This window comes from Xyrauchen texanus, chromosome 22, assembly GCF_025860055.1.
Source record: "Xyrauchen texanus isolate HMW12.3.18 chromosome 22, RBS_HiC_50CHRs, whole genome shotgun sequence".
Lineage (NCBI taxonomy): Eukaryota > Metazoa > Chordata > Actinopteri > Cypriniformes > Catostomidae > Xyrauchen > Xyrauchen texanus.
Window position 1 is genome coordinate 20,329,015 of NC_068297.1, and position 22,589 is coordinate 20,351,603.

The following is a 22,589-nucleotide window of genomic DNA, read 5'->3' on the forward strand; positions in this document are numbered from 1 at the left end:
TAAATTTTGTGACGGTTGTCATAACGTTACACCCCACGGTGACAGGTCCACCTGCACTTGACCCACGTGTGCGCTGTTTGACTGACAACAAACACAACACCACAATTATTTATTGACATTTTAGATTTGTTTCCAGTGAGATATTGAGTTTATATAGTGAATTTGCTGTGTTAAACATTACTGTTGCTACACTAGAAACAACATTCTTTAAAAATATATATAAATAATATATTTGCAGCATTTGTTTAGTTAAAAAAATATATATATTAAGAGTAAGACAACGTTCTTTATTAGAATATTAGTTTTTTGTATCCAGGTTGGCAATGAGCACGTACAAGCACTGCGCAGTTAAACCCAATTGGGATGGGGGGATTAGGAAAATTTTGTGTTCTGGATTATGCATTTACGCCACCTCGTGGCCAGTAATCAAATGACAAAACATTGCAAACTATTGAACAAACTGTTAGAATGGCTATACCATGAAACAGTGTCCCTTAAAAGGGGTTGACTTCGCTAGTCAGATAATAATAATTGTCCAATTTTAACTTTTCATCGTGTATTTTCCACTCAAATGCGGAGTTCGGAATGGCATACTACTTCTGCCATGTGTGTCTATGGCAGAAATTGTAAGTAGTATGCAATTCCTAACTCAGACAAAGTTTATCAGCGTCATCACTCTGCCGATGCAACAGCCGTCAATCATTGTTCAGACCAAGAAACCGTTGTCACGTGGACACCTTTTCCAAGCGCTTGCTAGTTTGAACTAAACACAGTGGTTTATGATTATAGCAAGATTAACATTGCATTTCTTTATATATATATTTAAAAAATAAACACTGGGGTGGTATTTATTTCGTATGTATGGCACTAATCCTTGAAATGTATCGATTTAAATGATTATACATTTTAGCATACAAATAATGTCACGTCTTCAATACTAACTTTCACCTTATTCACGCTAGCGCCATCTTTGATTTTTCATTGGGAATGACAACGAGGCTGTGAGGGATAGACTTACAGTCTCATCAATGGCACGAACGGTATAAACCTGTAAAAAGTTTCTACAATTATTTTCCACAACTCATGTTGTCTGGAGTTCTTTGAATACTGAATGTGCTTGGACAGATATTTTATCAATGTTTTGTCTGCAGACCGATCCAAAAACACTTCAAACTGCAGTAAAGCCCATGGAAGAGACTAAGCAAGAGTGCACCCCACCCATTATTTAGGGACATTCTCACATATGCCACCTCAAAATTGCACCACACTGAGCTAAGTTAAGACAGTTTTGTTGTACTTCTAAACAAATACCATTTCTATCACAATATTTGATTAACTACATACTGACGAGAAATGCATTTCCATTGTTAGGTAAATTTCTGTTCTTCTCAACAATTTTAATAATATATTTGTACATATTACACATTCAAACAATACTTGTGCAAAAACCATCCCTACCATGAAAAATGATCTGGATTATTGTATGTGTGTCTGGCAGCATCGCTGGAGGCATAAAGGCATTATTTCAAACTGTTTTAAAATATAACATACAAATAACAAATACACACAAAAAAGGACAATATATTCTGATGCATAGCATCCATTAATTATAACATTACAAAAAATAATGTGTCAAAGTGGTAAACGCAGGGAAGGTTAAGTCATGTAAGAATAGTTTTTACATGCACAAAAATCTGAGGTTTTGTTTCTTGACAATGGAACCCCTTTGGAGGGTCACTGTTTAGTGCCAATATAGTCCTTCATGAATGCTCCATAGTTGGGTCCTTTATAACTACTACACAGAACAGAAACACATCCACCCCTAACCGCACAAACAAAACTCCTCTCAACATTAACTGAACACCACCACACAACACTGACAACAGATGTTAGCTCAAGTACTTATTTGCATATTGTACAAAATGCATAAATACATCCAAATACAAAACTCGTCATGATTACCAAACATATAGGGTTATCTTCCAGACATAGCCAACTATAAGAGAGATGACTATTAGCCTCAAAAAACATTCACACTAATTTAAGGCTAATACAATAGCTGGGTTTCCATCCAACTATTTTTATTCGCATTTTGAAAATATGCATAAGAAATCCTGAATGAAATGCTTGACCTGCAAATAAACATTCTACATTTGCTTAAAATGTAATGCGCTTGGAGGAGGTTGATGTTCTAGAGTTTTGCATTAGTTGAAATGTGCATTATGGTGATGGAAACAGTTTATTCGCAAAACGATGATGACCATTCGTGCATGTTTTGCAATAACTTGGCATGACTGGCCCACCGAAGGTCTGACCTTAGCAAGAAATTCTTTGAACATAGCGCTTGACTTTAGGAAGAATTTAACCCACAGCTGGTCGATAAAATGGTTCCTCACAATCTGTCAGAACAGTTTTAAGAACAGTTGCTACAAGGTATGTGGAGACGTGTTGGCATCGCAGCTATTTCAGCCCCATTATATCAGATATTACACTTATTCTGTGACGTCTCCTGGCAGCATTTGGTACAATTGTTCCAATTCTGCAAATAAAACTCTCTTCGAAGCAAGGAGGCCATTCACATGCTCCATCACAACAAGGGCATCCTCCTGCGCATTATGCACTGTATGGAAATGCACAACAGGTTCGAATTTTCTAAAGTAATTTTTTTTTTTTTTTAAATGTGTTTAAAAATGCACAAAAAAAAAATTATGGAAACCCAGCTAATGACAAAAGAGTAAACAGTTTCCTCTCAGGTTAGACTTGTTGTTGGCCACCAAATACAATACACAGTTTTCTTTTCAATTTCTCCCCATTCTCTAGCTAGAAATTCTGTTGCTTATTTAGAGTTGAAGTTTCTTTACTCACTTAATGAGGCTGGCACTGGATATCTCATTTACTTAAACAGTGTAGTAAACACAGTTCAGTTAGACCTCCTCTTAAAGGCATTAGCAATCTAGCCCAGCAAAGGCCCTTTTGTTTCCCGAAGAGCACACGATCTCGCAAGCCCAAGCTTACAGCCCTGACTGTCATGATCCTCCAGTTAGATACCCAAACTTGCCCAGGGTTCCTCGTCTCTTCGCCCAGCTCTTTGAAGCTGCACAGTCTTGGCTGGGAGGACTGTGTGACTTTGTATTAGTTGGAAACAATAAAATTTCAATCAAGGATCTGGCAAGTCGGAGGTATCAACAGTCACCTTGATGAAAATGGTGTCATCTTTGATGTAGGTTCCATTCTCCAGGACAGTTTGAGCCACAAAGAGTGGACAGCCAGAGGCAATGTTCATCTCACCAGTGGGTCGGCGAAAGCTACTGCTAATGGGGTCTGGTTTGAAGGCATCACCTAAGTGTTTCCGTGCCGGTCCCTGGTCCATTAGCATCAACGTTACTTTCTGTTTGAATGGCCATGGCAACAAGGCGTCATATTCGCCACGCATGACCACAAAGAAGAGGGAGAGATGTGTGCCTTTACCCATACCGTCCCCATTTAGATAGACGCGGGCGCACATCTTGTAGCCGAAGTAGCCTGTGTAGAAGGGTTGGCTGTAGAGCGAGAGGGTTTTGGAGGCCACGGCTTCCTGTTTCCGTCGTTTGTAGTCACGGATCTTCCAAATGAGCGTACCATTGAAGCTGGCTGTCTCTAGCAGCTGCAGCTTCAGGTCCATCTCTGCCAGGCGGATATCATGTACACTCAATGTGTCGTCGTGGCGTGAGAGCTGCTGCTCTAAGGAGCCTGGTGACAGTAATGAAAAGGGTTACTAATACTAATGTGACAGTAATACTTTGGTCGCAAGACATTTAATTGATATTATTGCTCAAGGACACAACTTTGATAAGAAGTAGCACTGCAACTAATACCATAATATAGGAATATAAACAACAAATGTAAACATAGGGAATGTGAGCAAAATCAGAAGGCTCACAAGATCTGTATGGTTCAACACATAGGCTAGTAACTGCAGTGGGCCAACAATTTGAATATTTGAAGTGCAATACGGGATGTTGCATCAGAACATCACCCAGGTATTGAGGTGTTTATAAAAATGGTACAAAACTGTTCGCCTTACCCAGGGTGTGAGAACCAGAACTGGATCCGACACGGCCCGAGTCCAGGGATGATACAATTGACCGCATGCTCTCCACTGACCCTCTGAGAGCTTCCACCTCCTCCCTAATCGCTCGCAGTGGACGAAGCTCCAGTAGCTCCATCTCAACCTCAAGCAGTTTCTCTGAATGAGTACTCATCATGTTCTACAAACATAACAAAACACACACAAACATATACACCACAAAATAGTTAAATAACCATCTAAAATGCAAGGCTAAAGTCATACTCAGACAGAATAGCTCAGACAGACCAAATCCTGTGAAAAGCCTGATTTATACAATGGAAGAAGTCAAATCTTTTCTTCTGGACAAACTAAAGCACCCTAGGCAAACAAAGCCGGTGTTTATACTACACGCGGCATCATTTTAAAATGAGTTTGTTGAGGGTTATGTTCCTGTGTTTAATGTACTGTTCCAGCCATGGAAATGATGGCAACAATACAGGTCTTTCTCTCCATGGATCACCGCTTTTTGAGCTGCATCGCTTCTTTGCGTTATTAAGCTTGTCACGGAGCCCCTTCCACTTTTGGTGACAAGTTATTTGATATGAGTTCATAAAAACGTTTGTAGTGGCCACACTGTCTTTGTGGAGTTTGTGCTGCGAATCATATTAAAAAGTATGATTCTGAATAATCTCTGAAAAGACGGGCTTCAAAGTTATACATTTTAATGACAGTAACCAAGGTAGCAACTCTAGCTGGCACGTGCGATTGCAAATACATAACCACAACTAGTTTTATCCATTCATCAACACTCTTATATTTTGAGGCCACATTTTGTAATTCTTGTTGGCCTCAAAAAAATCTTCATATGGGGCTTTTCTCAGCAAATATTGATGTCTGTGAATAAATCAGCATATATATGTAATTAATTCTTAAAGTTTTTTAATTGATTGACCTGCCGAAAAAACACATAATATATAACATAAGATGTGTTACAAAAAAAATTGCCCAATACTTTTGTTACTATTGATTATTTAAAGGAATCATTCACCCAAAAATAAAAAGTCCCATATTTTGTGTGAAACACAAAAGGAGATCTCAGTCACCATTCACTTTTAGGGCTGCAACTAATGATTATTTTGATAATCGATAATCGGTTGTTTTTCTGCTTCAAGTTGTTGTTTTTCAAATGAGTTTCATCATGCGACACAGTTTCCACCGTGCTGTAAAGTGACGTCACCTACGGAGCTTCTCCATGCTTGCAGCATATATCCAACTAATCGATAATGAAATTAATCGATAATATATCAGTTTTATTACTTCGTTGTTGCAGCTCCATTCACTTTCATTGCATCTTTTGTCCATACAATGAAAGTGAATGGTGACTGAGGCTGTCATTCTGTCTAACATCTCTTTTTGTGCTCCACATAAGAAAGCCATACGGGTTTGGTGCAACATGAGGGTGAGTAAATGCGTCAACTATTCCTTTAAGTACAGCTGTTTTACGTGACTTTATACAAAGTGGAAGTTATTTATAGCTACACCAAATGACTCAAAAGGAAATAAAACTACTACATTCTGATGGCTCTCACCTGCACGCCAAGTAGCTTCTGTTCCAGCTGTCTGTTCTTTTCTTTTATCTCCTCATATTGTGTTTCTACCTCTGCCAAACGACTGCTGAGGCTGGGCAAAACCTTATAACGCTCCATCAGCTCACTCTTAACATCTTCAACCTACACACACACAAACACACACACACATTGCATGTATGATTGTTAACACTGTTAACATTAATACATTTATATGATGTTTGATTTGATTACATTTATGGTTAAAAAAATAAACGGAAAAACAGATCCATTTTCACACAGGAAACAACAGATGTTATTAACAGACATAAAACAGTTTCTTGCGTCCGATATGTAAATACAGCTGTAAAGTCTATGAGATGCAGTTTGTGTTGACTTGTACCTTGGCCTCTAGTGTGGTATTTCTGACTGTCATCAGTCTAAGGTGCTCAGAGGCAAAACTGGCCTCATGTTCCCTCATCTCTTGATTCAGCCCCTTTCAAATAATGAGACACATATTATTAAGGACATAAGTCAGTCTAGACTTAAAAAATACTTTGACACTTCCAATGTATAATGTAATAATTGTATACATAGATATACATGTATATACACACACAAAGATATACAATGCTGTGCAAAAAGTCTTGGGTGCATTATATTTTTCACAAAAAATTTTGTCTTAAGTTTATTTTATATATTCTGCTTTTAGTGTATCAATAGGAAATATACATTTTAGATTTCAACATTCTGTTTGCTAATAGAACTGAATAGAAGAACAAGGAGCACTACAACAGCTCGTATGGCCCCCACAGAGCCCGGATCTCAACATCGAGTCAGTCTGGGATTACATGATGGGACAAGAAGCAATTGAGACAGAAGAGAGATAGAAGAACTGTGGCAAGTTATCCAAGAGCCTTGGAACATCCTATCAGCCATCAAACAAGAAAAACGGTTATGGTACTGAAATGGTGCTGTTTTGAAGGCAAAGGTTGTCGCACCAAATACTGATTTAGCTGTTTTTATGTTTCCTTTGTATAATGTTTTTTGATAAATGAATACAATTTAAGGCAGTGGAATTTAAAGTTCCAAGAGGTCCTGTCTTGACATTTCCGTCCCACCAAATGTCTGGACAATAATAACTTGTTTTGTTCGTGGCCATTCTGACCAATGACAATGTGTAAGAAATGCACATTTTGTGGAACAGTTATTATAAATTTCCATGTTGGCAGCAATAGTACTTTGTAAAATAAGAAAAAAAGGATCATAAATGGTCCAAAAAAGTCTCTAAATATCTGGGCAAGAACGAGAAAATTCGAAGCCAAAAGACAACAATGTAGTGGGCTTATGGGGGATCTTCTAACGCTTATATATGCAGTATATATTGTGTATGTTTATATATACACACATTACATACACTGATGGCCAAAAGTTTGGAATAATGTACAGATTTTGCTCTTATGGAAAGAATTTCAGTACTTCTGATTTCTCATCAAAAAATCCTCCATGTGCAGCAATGACAGCTTTGCAAATCCTTGACATTCTTGCTGTCAATTCTTCACAAAAGGCCTGCACCCCTGAGTCTTCTATTTACTGTTGTATATGAATCTGGTGTTGAGCGGGTAGAATTCAATGAAGCTGTCAGCTGAGGACATGTGATGCATTTATTTCTCAAACTAGAGACTCTGATGTACTTATCCTCTTGTTTAGTTGTACACCTGGTCTTCCACATCTCTTTCTGTCCTTGTTAGAGCCAGTTGTACTTTGTCTTTGAAGACTGTAGTGTACACCTTTGTATGAAATCTTCAGTTTTTTTAGGCAATTGCAAGCATTGTATAGCCTTCATTCCTCAAAACAATGACTGGTGTTGGAGTTTGATTGATGGCTGTTGGAAATTGGGCCCATCTAGATTTGATCAAAAATGACTTTTTTCAAATAGTGACTTGCACTATTTTTTTTACATCAGTAATGCCCTGACTATACATTGTGATCAGCTGAATGCCACTTTGGTGAATTAAAGTACCAATTTCCTTCCGAAACACCAAAATCTGTCCATTATTCCGAACTTTTGGCCGCCAGTGTATATAGGCCAAATTGTATATTTTCAGTTAATTTGACAGGCTGTCTGCAAAAAACAACAGCAGTTTATGTTAACCTGTTTCACCTTGTGAACATAAATATACAAAAACACAATATTCAGTCTTTGAAGTGTTGTCCTCAAAATGTAAGAACTCTAAATTTACATCTGCACTGCTGAACACAATTAATGTTCAGATCAGATGCAGCATATTTCAGTTAGCCAAGCTTTGTAAACTTTTAAAAGTAAAATTTGATGCTTTTCATTTCATTTAAGCTGACTAAAATGTCTCGCACAACTTTATCGTGCTTCCTCGGTTGACTGAAGGGATGAAAAGCAGCCAATCGCAGTGTGAAATGTAACTATTGCGGAGTGTAGAAGCATCTGGGCATTGTAATGTTTATTCTGATTGTACTATACAACACTTCATGAGCTTCAATCTAGGGTCGGGAATCTTTAGGCACCTCACGATTTGATCCGATTCTGGGAGTCACAATCCGATTTCAAAATTATTCTTGCTACATCTTCCTTTTTTCACAAAAGGGAAAACACAGTAACTTCACATTTTGACACAAACCGGGGTTCTTAGACTGCAAGTTGCCCTGTGACGCTCAACTAATTTTGAGAACTACAAAATCCGCACTCAAATCAAGTAACTGTTTTGTTGGTGTACAGTGTATTTACAGCCTTTGTATGGCAGTATTGTCATAATAAAAAGTGATAAACACTGACCTCTTTACACAAGAATATACATTACATAAATAGGCCTATTGGTTTTCAAAACACAATACTATTAAATAAAATAATAATTTTATGTTAAAAGCATTCTTAATCATTTATTTATTTAATAGTATTGTGTTTTTAAAACCAATAGGCCTATTTATTTTAAATGTTTAATTAGAATAAACCTATCAGAGGCATTTTGATTTTTTATTTGAACTATAACTACAGGTTGGTGCTTCAAGTTTAATACATGAGATATCTGCTTCAACAAGAGTGCAGATGTCAGCTTCTCCTTTCCTCAACCCAAACAGCGGGATTATTATTTTTAAAAACAAAAATCTATCAAGCATTCCGTATGCACTGTTCCATCAGTTTGATCTGAAAGTAGAAGTCTCACCTGCTTATCATTTATCTAATGAGCTGTCAGGTGTGCACAATCTTCCCGACAAGCAAGGGATCAGCAATGTGCAACAGCGAATGAAAGAGTGCAAGAGGATTTAAAGAGATTGGCCAGCAGACAATAAATTCGTAGAAATTAAAAACAACACCCATGTCTCCCAAACCACTCTCATCACGTCTCATTATTTTCAGGTGTTTTTTTCCTCTTGTTGTGCAAATTAGTGTAATAATGGGTGCATTTTTAGTCGCATTTACTGTATAGCCCCGTCATATGCGGAGAACTCGTAATTTCAAAGTTTTGGTACTTTTTGCCATCCATGCCAGAGATGACGCTATCCCTATTCAGACAGGCAGCAGCTAGTGAGACTGGGGAAATTTACTTCCAGCACTGGTGCCCCCCCCCAGGGATGTGTTCTCTCCCCACTACTCTTCTCCCTGTACACAAATGACTGCACCACCAAGGACCCTCTGTCAAACTCCTGAAGTTTGCAGACGACACTACTGTCATTGACCTCATCAAAGATGTCGACGAGTCTGCATACAGAAGAGAGGTTGAGGCTGTCTGGTGCAGTCAAAACAACCTGGAGCTGAACACACTCAAAACAGCAGAGATGATTGTGGACTTCAGGAGGAACACCCCAACATTGACCATTCTGAACAGCACTGTGGCAGCAGTGGAGTCATTCAGGTTTTTGACCACATTGACTCACATTGACATTGGCCCAGCAGAAGTTGTACTTCCTTTGCCAGCTGTGAAAGTTCAACCTGCCACATGTGCTGCTAATCTGGTTCTACTCAGCAGTCATTGAGTCTGTCCTCTGCACATCAATAACTGTCTGGTTTGGTTCAGCTTCAAAATTGGACATCAGAAGACTACAAAGGACAGTTCGGACTGCTAAGCGGATTATTGGTGGCCCTTGCCCTCCATTCAAGAACTGTACACTTCCAGAGAGAGGAAAAGGGCTGGTAAAATCACTCTTGACCCCACTCACCCAGCCCAATACCTTTTAGAACTGTTGCCTTCTGGTCGGTGCTACAGTGCTCGGAGCACCAGAACTGTCAGGAATAAGAACAGTTTTTTCCCCTCAGGCTATCCATCTTATGAACAGCTAAAACTGCCCCAATGAGCAATAATTATGTGCAATATACAGCTTAGTCTATTTATATTTATCAAACATATCCTACCTCTTCTGCCATTACATACTCTGCAGCTCTACTATGCAGTGCCTCATTTCATAGGCCGAGGAAGAGGCAACGTGTGTGGAGCGCGAAAGGGGATAAATTACGCGTGTTCAGTGCTAGAGAAAAACATTTGAGGATACAACACTGAAAGATCAGTGCTATCTATGCCCTGGAACTGTGTGTATATGCATATATGTATGTATGTGTGTGTGTGTGTGTGTGTGTGTGTGTGTGTGTGTCACAATTCAAATAAACTATAGTTATACAGAATGCAAATGTATTTCTTATTTTATTTTTTGTTTATACAATACTGTATATATATATATATATATATATATATTAGTTGTTTTTATGTTGATATAATTAGCAAATAAGTGGGAAAAATTCTCAACTTTAAATTAAAATAAAAGCATTAAAAAGGAATTATCCAAGTAAAATACAAGTTTAGCTCAAATCAACAGTTTTGTGTAATAATGCCGATTACCACAAAAAATAATTTCCTAACTCGTCCCTTTAAAAAAAAAAAAAAAAAGAAGCAGAAATCCCGTTTACAGTAAGGCACTTACAATGTCCTTAAACATTAAAATACACATTGTTTCAAAAGTATATAAACAAGATTTGTATTTATTATTATAAATAGTATTAAAAGGAAATATTAAGAGCGGGGACAGGAAACATGGGAAAAGTGGGACAAATGGCGGAATCGGACCCTGGTCCGTCCGTGCGACAAAAACACATCCATTCCACATAATCATTACACACCACTGCAGCGACACTAGTGGGAGCAGTTTGTCTACAATTTCTGTGTTTCCTAGACTATTGGAGTGCAAACTGCCATGCTGTGTGGCAGACCAAAAACCTTATGCTACAAATGCTGTCGATTAAGCTAAACTTGTACTGAACCCAGAACATTACTTTGTCACATTAGCAGCATTGCAGACAGTAATACTAATGTTAATAAATATCACAAGTCACTGCGATTGAAAATCACCTGGTAGGAGCATCCGTAGCGAATGAAGGGGCAGGTCACCTGGGCATTTGGACAGTCGTGCTGGTGACTGGACAGCTATAGGAGACAACTTATGAGTACATCACAATTAATCTGCCTTTACAAATAATTCACAATTCAAGTAAACTTTCATGCATTTAAATGCCAAACATGAAACAGTTAGTAAAACAAAAGTAATGCTCTGCACACTCCAAACCTACCTCGCTTCTTAAAATGGAAGAAAAGGAGCAGTGATTAGGACATGCTACAGGAAATGCAGGACAGACGGTTTCTTTGTGTTTCTGAGAAGAAAGACGGCTATTAAACTAGAATGCACCAAGAAACATATTGTATACTGTCATGTTTCAAGACAAGAATAAAGTATAAATGATGGTTATTGCATTGAGTAATAATGACAGGTTTAACTAGGTGGAAAGACAGCAAGCTGTGATGTATGTTTTCACTTGAAGAATTGAAGTGAAAACATACATCAGTCACTCTCTAAATGACAATCAACATAATGGGAGATTCCCCCAAGTTCCCTGTACAAATGTGAAACTAAAGGTCATGGGACATTAAACACAGCACACAAGGGGAATACTTCTCATAGAGGAACTGAGAGGTCCACTAATTCCAATCCATGAAAAAGACGGTCATGATTTTATCAGTACTTTCCATTAGATTTCAGGTCCCTTTTATGGGAACTGTGGGGAATTTGGGCAATCTGTGTTACCTGTAACTCGGTGAGGGCCATCTTGTGTTTGCAAAATTCACAGGTGATCTCTCTGTGTTTGCATTTGCTGTTCAAGTGCTCGGGCATGTCTTTCCTCATCATCTTCTCCTTACACTTTCCCATAAGGCATGGCACCTCAAAGTATTGACAAACTTCCAAGTGAATCTGTATAAAAGAGAAAAAACTAGGTTGTGTAACAAAATACAATACATAAAAACAAATCTAATTTTCAGTTTCTTAAAATACTTATTATAAATAATATAAATCCATTTAAAAATTGCCAATTTGACCCATATTTGAAGAACCAGCTATGACCTTTCAGCATGTTATTCAGTTATATTTATTTATATAAATCTTTGAATACAAATTTTAAATAACATATTTTACATACATACACAGTGTTCTCTGGAAAATTTGACCCAAGGATCACAGGTGGATGCTGCTTCTTAGATAATTGGATAGGTAACTAAGCAAGCTCTGCTCTTACATTACATACAATAACATTTAATCTCTGCATAAAAATTTATAGATTCCCCATTCACATACTGCAATGAAGGATACATCTGTAAAAATAAAGTTAGCTTAAATCTAGTCTCCTCATTCTTTGTGCCTTCTAGAGAGGAGGAATTTCACATATGATATACATAGACATTGCGGCTAAGAATAATATGACATACCATGACGTGTTGTAAACTCATTTGTTCTTTACATCCATTTTTCTCACTCCGGCAGTAGACTTTAAGAGCCATAATTTCCTTATGGCAGCAAACATCCCGGAATATCTGACGAAGAAAGAAAAAAAATCCATTATCAAGCCTGTCTAAAACAGATGTGTTGTATTCAGTCTGTTATGTGGCCCACATTTCTTTCACTTGTGCAAGCGAGATTTAATATCAAAAAGAGTGGGTGTGGTCTTGACTGTTTTGGCTTCACTTTCTTACCTTATCTAAAAAGAGTGGTTCAAAATCAGCTGGACACACTGGGTTAGGCTTACTGAAAAAGAAATTCAGACCCAACTGTAAGCAAACTATAGCAACGTTCAAATGACCTACATTTTGAGGAAGAAAAAAAAAAAGAGAGAAATACTGGAAATACTCAACATTATTTTGCAATGACATTTGAAAAGAATGTATCCAATAACACTTATTCTTTAGACCACAATTAATAATATTGGCTTTGTAAGACTAAGCATTCAGTGTTGGTTTTGACCAACATGCATGAGATGCGTTCACTGTCAGCTGTTTATACATCAGATTTGTGACAGAATATCTACATTTCTCAGCTCTATCAATTCCTAATCAAGGTTCCCACAATTTCCAAATCCAACAATTGGAACATAACTAAAAATAAATAATTATATATATATATATATGTGTGTGTGTGTGTGTGTATATTGTCTACAGATATTTTTCTATGACTTCCAAGATGTTTTTTAAAAGGTGCACAATTTTTGCTTCATGCTAAATGTTTAAACGGAGATAAAAAAGAACAGTTTGTGTTTAAAATTAGATAAAGTCTATTAGATAAAAAGCATATGGTACTGGGTGCACATTCATGAGTGCTACCATGTTGAGATCATATGACCAGCTGAATACTGCTCACTTTATCTCAATAATCCCTTGTAATTGGACACTTTCACTCTCTGAATAAATTCATCAATAGCACATTTTTATAATGACATCAGAAACTGACCGCTCTGTTTATGTGTGATGCTGATGCACAACATCACATTTTACTGAGTGCACCTATTTTCCATGACTTTTACAGGCCTGGACATTTCAATAACCATGGGAATTTTGTGTTAGAATAACTTCTGGAGAACTTGTACAAAAAGAACCCTTGCCCACCTAAGCAGATCTGTGATGCAGCTCTCGCAGAAGCGATGTCCACATTCAGTCTGCCGAGGGCTACACAGTACTAGTCTGCAGGACTTGCAGCAGTACTTGGGCTCAGGCGTCGTGACAAAGTGGTCCCTGAAGCCGCCATGTACTGGCAGGAAGCCTGGCTCGGGCCGCTGAGAGGTATGACGATGTTCCACATTATGCCTTGCGGACATGACCTGAAGAAACAGACAGAAAGATTAGGGTATTAATATAAAATAAATGATAGACACATCATGATCCCCTGATATGACAAACACACTAGAATATGTTGGATATCTTAGGGTTTCAATAACATTCACAAGTATTTCCAAAAGTTACGAATATATAGAAGATCCTGTTTTTTTAACAGCAGTACAATCATAATGGATTCCACAGTGAAGATCCCATTGTCATCTGCAGACAAAACTGGGATTATAGATTGAAAACAGGCATAAATATAGGGTACTCTACTGTCATCTTTGGCATATTCAATTTGAATGTGCAACAACAGCAAAAGTTACCATAGCCTTTCTGTCAGCTCAAACCAGTCTGGCCATTCTCCACTGACCTCACTCATCAACAAGGCTTTTCCGTCAGCAGAACTGCCATGTACTGGATGTTTTTTGTTTTTGGCACCATTCGGAGTAAACTCCCAGAAGTAAAAACCAAAGAGATCAGCAGTTGCAGAAATACTTCAACCAGCTCATCTGACACCAAAATCATGCCACTGTTGAAATCACCGAGAGCACATTTTTCTCTATTCTGATGGTTGATGTGAACATTAACTGAAGCTCCTGACCCATATCTGCATGATTTAATGCACTGCAGCCACACAATTAGCTGATTAAATAATTGCAAGAATAAGAAGCTGTACAGCCTAAACAGCTCTAAAGTGGAAAGTCTAATTAAAGCACAGCATAGAAAACATCTGTACAAACTATTTCACAGACATATCTAAGATAACAGAATATAAAGTTCTGCTTGTGGATATCCACTTAAATTGCTTCTATAAGCCTCAAACAAAAATCTGAATACCTTTAAAAGATTTGATGTCACTTACCTGGCAAATTAATTGACTGCATCAACAATGAACATTGTGAACACAACTAAATCGAAGTTCCATTAAACCAGATTGCAACTTACTAAATCAAATAAGTGTTTTCCAGTTTTGTGTGCAATATGCATCAGACAGTGCACAGTGTGCACGGCCTGTGAGGCCAAGACAGGTTCCACTCAACAGGTGTCCTAGCAGAGTAACCAGGTAAAGTTCATCACATTTACTAAGAACATTTCAAATGCTTAAAACTAGGTTTGAATCATTTGTGTGTGTGAATGTCTTTACATAATAAATAATAATAATTAAAAAAAGTTTCTGAAATGAGTTGGCCTGGAGAGTTAAGTAATACAACCAACAAGTGCCCAGTATGGAACTCACTCAAGACTCTTTCACATGAAGTTGGTTGGGAAAATGCCAAGAGTTCAAGAAACTGTAAATGTGGCAAAGAATGGTTGCTTTGAAGAGGCTAAAATATATTGTTGAGTTGTTTAACATTATTTAGTCACAGTTCCCATACTTCCATGTGTTATTTTTAGCTTTAATATCTAAATTCTAAAATCTGAAAAATAGTACTAATAAAGAATGAGTGGGAGAAAACACCCTTTCCTTGCCATTCCTTTCCCAAAAAACAAAACACAACAGTTAAATATTCCGCCACTATACTGTGGAACACGTATATTTTAAATTTATGTCAGCATTTTCACACTATAAAAAAAAAATCCTATTAAATTTATGGTAAAAAAAAGAAACTAACAGCTGTGGTTGCCAGAAATTCCCCTGTAAAAAATATGGTAACCAAGTTTCAGGCTTTACGGGATGTAATTTTGATGCCTGTATATTTTACGGTGCATTACCCTAATTTATATTATTAAATAATAAACTTGATATATTAACCTTCTGAACTGTAAAAATCTGCTTTCCACTTTATAATGTATTGTTAATCACTGTAGTAATTACAAAAGTGCACATGATGACATGAAGTCCATCAATAGAGGAGTTTCCAGGAGCAATGACCAAATAAACATGGAGAGACACAAACCCTAAACACCAGCAGGGTAACACATGGGAAATTAAAATAATGGATTAAACATTAACTAAAATACATCAACTATAACACAGAACACCCCAAAATACATAGCTGATATTAAAAATAAGAAGAAACATAACTATTCCCATAATCAATCTCTCTCTCTCTCTCTACACAGCTTTATCCCTCTCCTCGACTGATTAGTGTGCTCACTCACTCACGGCCCGGCCCCACCCCACCCTACTCCTCGTCGTCACATACATGGATTGTCTTTTTAAATATATTTAAAAATGTTACCGTATATTTTAAAGTAACTACCTGTTAACCAATTAACTTTAGATTTTTTGTTTTTTACTGTAGCATTTTTACAGTCTTTTACCGTTAATAATCCGAAAATTTTTTACAGTACACATCATTTTCACAAGTAGGCCTTGACTAAATTTCAGCTTCATTCATCTGGACTGCGAGTACGTCACGAGAACAACAGTGAGTATATTACACCCTCAAACACCATCTGACATCACAATGGCACGACTTCTGTCTGTCTCACAACAAATAACCTTGAGTCAAGCATAGACAGTCAAAAGTTTGTCATCTCCTTTTAAATTTTCATATGCTAATGCCTGGCATTGAGGCGACACTTTACCATTGTGCTTACACTGCCATATCAACAGCTACTGACCGGCAGCTCTCAGGCTGGGAAATCCCTTCATAACAGCCATAGCACTCTAGCTCTAATAATATCTCGCCTATGAGCCAGCTACACTAACCACACAAGCAGGAAGATCTGCCACTCATTGCTGCTAGAATTCCTTCAAGCAGATGATACCACAGTTATTCCACAGTAGTGTCCACCGCAGATGCCTTTTCTTCAGTGCGGAGATGTTGACGCCAAAGGAAACTAAAATTATAGCCATTTATGGAGAAGTTAATGAATGAAGGCAAATCTCTTGAAGAAATTATTCTTAAAAGGGGAAAATAGCAGAGCGTAAACCAGTCGAAACAGTCAAAAGACTTGAGTCAGCATGGCCTCCTTCCATTGACGAGTGATATTTACATCTAGTACCCAGGTAAAGGGATGAATCTCATGAAACATGTAAAGAACATATCTGTCACATTTCACCCCAACATCAGAAGAAATTGGAAAATACATTTTGTATGACACTGAAAATATTATTATTATTATTATATAAATGTTTTGGGGTTTTCACAAAAAAAACTTTCCGTGATAATCAGTCATTTTCCCCCATAAAACTGCTGTAATAATAATTACAAAAATCGTATTCTCATGACTGTAATGCGAAAAATAAAGATATATTATTTAAACTGCAACATACATCACAGAAGTATTTGTTGTACTGCCTTCCATTTGCCTTTCCATACACTAGATCATTGTTTTAAAGTAATATAGTAAAAAACAAAACACAAAATATTTTAGAGTAGGGAGACTCTAATGATAATCACCTAAAAATGCTCGAAAATGTCCGGAACACATAATGGTAAAGAGAATTTGGGGAAAAACTGGGTTACTGTCTTGAAAATAATAATAGTCCTAAAATAGGTTTTAATTTCTTTTTTTTTGATTTTGGAATTAATTGGGCTTTCATGTTTTCATGAGATTTACCCAAAGACTATTGGTTCATGACAAGTAGCCTACTATTAGAAATGGAAAACAAATTTGACACTCTTCTCCTTGTCACAATCATAAACTGTGTCTGTTTCATCAACTTTTTTGGCAATCAAGAAATTAAATAGTATTAGTTATTAGTTAATTAATTAGACAATGCACACAGATGATGACTGTATCCACGAGTTGAGAAAATCTGTCCGGCGCTCACTCAGGCTGTGCGAACTGGATTATGTCAAAATTTACGTCACATATACTGTGTGCAGAGTGATCCACAAAGCTGGCGCCAAGTATACTTTGGCCTTTAGTGCTATAGACATGAGTGATGCCTCAATTGTTTTGTGGCTTGTTGCAGAGAGATGTGTTATTACAGTACATTTCAAGTAATCTGACTTACAACTTCACTTGGTGGATAATTAAACATTTTCTTCAGAAAATGTCAAATATAGGCTAGATTTCTATTCTTCTGCTGGCTCTCAAATGGTTGGTTGCCCAGATGCATGGTTAATTGGGTGGCCTATGACAACCAGGGTGGGAAATTAGCACCCGCCACCAGCCAATGGCGGGTACTTTTTCAAAGTGGCGCGTGACTTTGCCTTGTATACTAGCCACAGTGGCGGGTAGATTGTAAAACATATTTTTATTGGTTACTACTTAAAACATTCCTTGTAACGGATTGGACAGCTTTTGTCAAAGAATGCTGTTGCTAAGTAACAATAATGCACTTTTGTCAAGTAACTAATTTGATTGGTTTTCAGTGACACATATAGCTGAGCTGAGGTAGGCCTACATACAGTACAGACGAAAGGAAAATTTAAAAAATGTGGCGACATATTCCTGGTGTTAAGAGGCCCGCCGCGGAGTCAGCAGTAGCTGTACAAACTGTTGAGGGCGAAGTAAATAAAAAGAGAAGGTACTTTTCGAACAAGTGGCGCATTGATGACGAAGGGAAAACGAGGGAATGGTTAGCCTACCTTCCCGTTGAACAGTCCATGCACTGTACTTACTGTCGAACCTATGCGTCGTCCGAAAATGCAAACAATTTGTTCGTTAGAGGAACAACTAACCTTAAAATAGAGTCAATAAAAGAGCACGAGTCATCCAAGTCTCATATCAAGAGCACTGCCATACAGCTGGCGAAGACGGGACCCCAGGAGCAAAGTGTGGCAATAAAGGCTATCTGCTCTATGCAATCCGCGCAGTTGGACCGAATGAGAATTCTATTCAGAAACGTCCATGCGATCGGCAAAAAGGGCAGACCTTTTCGGGACTACGTTTGGATGTGCAAGTAAGTAACGTTAAATTACTAACTTGAAGTTGTGTGTTTTGTGATGGCTAGATAGCTATCGTTTTTTTAGTTTAGCGATAGTTTTAGCAGCCACGAGGATAGGAGCCGATAGCCTACCGTGGGTGCTCCGGAGCTCGATTGCGTGTCAGTTAAACTTTTCATCTCCAACCCTATCTGTATTTGCTTTATTATCGAGCTTTCATGGAAAGAGGAGCCAAGAAGAGCCAACTTGAAGATGAGAAGGAGACATCTGAAGATGATGATGACTCTGAAGAAGACTAAAGTGACTTTTTTCACATCACTTTTTATTGATTTATTATGTATTAATTTTGTATTAATAATAAAAAAATGATTGAAGCAATTCAAAATATGCTAGTGCACTTTCTTTTATAAATTTGAATTCCGGAAAAAGTGGCTAGTAAAAAATATAAGTGGCTGGTAAAATTGGGCATCCACCAGCCACTGTGGCTGGTGGGCAAAAAAGTTAATTTCCCACCCTGATGACAACCATGTTGGATGCTCACACACACAGTCACACCCATCCAATTATTCACACACTCAGCAAGAAATGTTAAATCCCACCTGACATATAAAACATGTTATAGCATATAGGAGGGGCGTTCCACAAACACTCCATGGCTCAAGATGACTTACATAAAATTAAAATGACAATAACTCTTTCCAACACTTTCTTTACTGTAACTTTTAAAGCAAATGTCCAAAACAACACACTTGGAAAATTTGGTGGAGCTTAACGCTGCTTTTGTTTTGGTTTCAAGGTAACAGCCTACCTTTATCTACCACGTTGGACTATACCGCTGAATTCAAAGGTAAAACTTCCTATAAGTTTGAATAAAACTGCCCCTAAACTAGTATGCTCATTCCAGAAACTTTGAAGAAAGAAAAAAAATTCCTTTACAACAGTGCAAATAAAAATCTACTCTCTGTACTGGTTGACCAGTATGTTCAGTTCTCTAGGGATTTCCAGGAATATTTAAGGGACTTTTCCATTTGCTGCCTCATCTCTCACTTTCACTGCTGACAATACACACACATACACACACACACACACACACACACACACACACACACACACACACACACACACACAAATGAATACAAATTATGGAAAAGCAGTCGGTATGCAACTATTGTGTATGTGATTAATTATGCAGTTATCAAAAATTAAAAGAAAAATATAAGCATATTAAAGGGATAAAAGGGAACGGTGACTGAGTTCAGCAAACACTGAAAAAAACATGTATAATAACAATTGCCTATTTTTAGGATTTACACATTTCAATTTCAGAAAAAGAGGCCCAACAAATTGAACTGTGTATTTTTAAACTAAATTAAATTAATAAAACTAAAAATTATTTAATTTTCATTGTATTTATTTAAAGATTACTTGATAGAATTATGTTATAAAATTAAAATGCATAAATCCTAAAATAAATTTTTGAGAGTATTATCTTCTTTTGTGTTTCACTAAAGAAAATCATAAAGATTTGTAACAACATGATTTTTAGTAAATGATGACAGAATTTTTATTTTTGGGTAAACTATTCCTTTAAATGTTCAAACAAATGTATATAAAAATATCTTGAGTGCAATGCCATACAATACAGTTTTAGGTAATTGCATAGTGTTAATTATGCCAAAAAATAACAACAACAAAAAAAACATTGATTAAGTCCTTCCTGACCTAGTCAAAGGTTTAAAGCTATAATTAATGTATCTGTCTCAAGAAACTAGATGAAAGACAGAAAAGAATAATAATTAAATCCAATGGACCATAAATTTGAATTTTAAAAATGAAATTTAAAAATGTCGCTCTAAGAGAGACTGCAAATAAGACTTAAAATGCTCTCATAAAGCCAGCAGCATCCAAAGTCATCTAGAATTTAATACCAGCAAGAGCTGCAGGTGAAAAGTGTAACACAATACATGTCAGACTGCAAGTTTAGGGATGAGAAGTGTCAGGGTAATACAGCTTCTTTGAATGTATTTGCACTGCAGGAGATCTCATAACAAAAATGAAACAGAAGAAGGGGAATATGCTTTATTCTCATCTGACCTTTTACCAGAGAAAGACATATGTGACTACCGTGGTCACTTACAGGAATAAAATGTCATTTCACAAATGAACATATGGTAAAGGTGTGATGGGAAAAATGCATTGTCGAGGGGTTACTTAATGTGAAAACGCAGAGACAGAAATCCGGCTTTTTTCCTTCTCTTCTTCGCTTTTTGCTGTTAGGAGAGTGTCTACGGTCTGTCTGGTCCAACCTCTGATGAAATCAAGCCCCCAAACGTGTGTCCCCTGTAGCATATCACAGCACTTTACAGTGTCGCTCTGAGAGTGAAACTAAACTGGATTTAAGCAGTCTCAGTTTTGATCTGCACAGAGCAGCACATGTTGAACTATTTTAGAATAATTTTCTTTCTGTCAATATATTCAAACTATATCAATACAGAAGCATCTATGAGTAAGTACAGATAAAAAGTTATTTTCATATCGATAAAAAAAGCAGCACACCCATTTCTCTGTTATAAACTGCATCCAACAGTGGAATACAGTATGCCATCATGGTTTTTTCCATCAGTAGCGTACCTACAGACCTAAATCATGCAAGTTAGGTATTGCCCCCAAAGATTAAGACCACAGAAGATTTAAGGGGGAAGAAAATTTTATATTACACTGTATGAATGTGTGTACATGTATGTATGTATATTCATAGAGTGTGCTCTTTAATTTATGTATGTATGGCTTTATTTCCAAAGCATGTATAAACCAAATATGTGAGATGTAAAAATCCTTGTAAAATCATGATCACAATTATGAAGAAAAGAACAGCAACAGTGTAAAGTTGACATACAAATGCAAAGGTTAGTGGCTGCTTAAGGTCTTTTACCATTAATGGCAGCAGTTCTTGCATATCTATCATGATTTGTTTTAAAGGAGCTGTTCAGGATTTAAGCTGTAATCATTCTCATGTAACTTACAGAACCAGAACCAAGAAGACCCATATGTGTCCTGGAGATCTCAGAGAGGGCAGGTGAACATCTCAGATGAGAGCAGAACATTAGACTGGAGTGAGATGTGACTTTGATCACAGAGGGTAAACCTATAGACCTCAACACAAAGTGCTTTTGGCTTTTCTTAAGCATACCTTTCACTGACATGAGCTACTTGGTATATTACGTGCAGGTAATTAAATAGCCATTCACTTACATGAATCAGTTGGTCAGCGATGTCGTCCAATGATCCAACCGTGTTTCTCTGAAGAATTTCACGAATGGAGCGACGGATGGTCCACTCATATGACAGACGCCGAGACAACAACGTCCAAATTCACGCGGCCACAGCTCCGTCCTCGCTTCTCAAACAGGCAACAACGGCCGTGCGATCAAATCCTTTCATTTTTAAACCGGATGCTTCAAAAACGACTCGGTAAAGGTATGCGAATAGGTAGAGATGCCGCTACTGTGGCAGGGTGCTGTTGATAGCAAGTCTAGTAACTGGAAAGCCCCCTTGGTCTGACTTCCTTAGGAAATCCCCGTCATGAAAAAAAGAAAAAAATGTAGCTTGTTAATGGACGCCATAGAGAAATAGCAGGCTGTAGTGTGGCGTGTGGTCGCTGGGTGGCGCCAGCGAGCGCTCCTTTCACTTCAGCAGGTCTTCCACGTGTTTCGTGACTGACGGTGAGAACTACGTAGTGTTCACTGTTCAAATTTACCCGACCGACAGCTGACACATGAACACGAGGTGAGATGAGGAAATGATGACAGTGATTGTTACAGAACACATGTACTACGGTTCTGATTACATTTGACATGCAATTGTATTTGTAGAAATGTACATTTGTACGATTTAGATATTCGCGATCATATTTGTGTATAGTGTGTATAAGGTGTGCGTGCAGTGGCCTAAAACAGGTGTTTACGCGTAAAAATGTATTAGACAGATAGATTTGGGATAATCTAATGACATTACAATGCACCTGTATGTG

The 22,589-nt window shown here is 37.4% G+C and overlaps 1 protein-coding gene across 1 annotated transcript; it reads right to left on the reverse strand.

Moving 5' to 3' along the window:
* Positions 1–1,382: 1,382 nt before the first annotated feature.
* LOC127662585 (TNF receptor-associated factor 3-like) lies at positions 1,383–22,065 on the reverse strand. Its single transcript, XM_052153840.1, has 11 exons — positions 21,812–22,065; positions 13,563–13,774; positions 12,657–12,708; positions 12,393–12,497; positions 11,716–11,880; positions 11,204–11,284; positions 10,986–11,060; positions 6,017–6,109; positions 5,638–5,778; positions 4,064–4,247; positions 1,383–3,729 (listed from the first exon to the last, which is right to left on the reverse strand). Exons 2-11 carry the CDS (start codon positions 13,769–13,771, stop codon positions 3,158–3,160), a joined length of 1,677 nt encoding a protein of 558 aa, XP_052009800.1. The 5' UTR covers positions 13,772–13,774; positions 21,812–22,065; the 3' UTR covers positions 1,383–3,157.
* Positions 22,066–22,589: the final 524 nt, after the last annotated feature.

Excerpts from the sequence above, each read along its gene's own strand:
- LOC127662585 (XM_052153840.1), bottom strand. The coding sequence starts at position 13,771 with ATGTCCGCAAGGCATAATGTGGAACATCGTCATACCTCTCAGCGGCCC. Across the intron at positions 12,709-13,562 it reads TGCATCACAGATCTGCTTAG|TAAGCCTAACCCAGTGTGTC; the intron begins GTGGGCAAGGGT and ends TTTCTTTTTCAG. Across the intron at positions 11,061-11,203 it reads CTTCCATTTTAAGAAGCGAG|CTGTCCAGTCACCAGCACGA; the intron begins GTAGGTTTGGAG and ends TGTCTCCTATAG.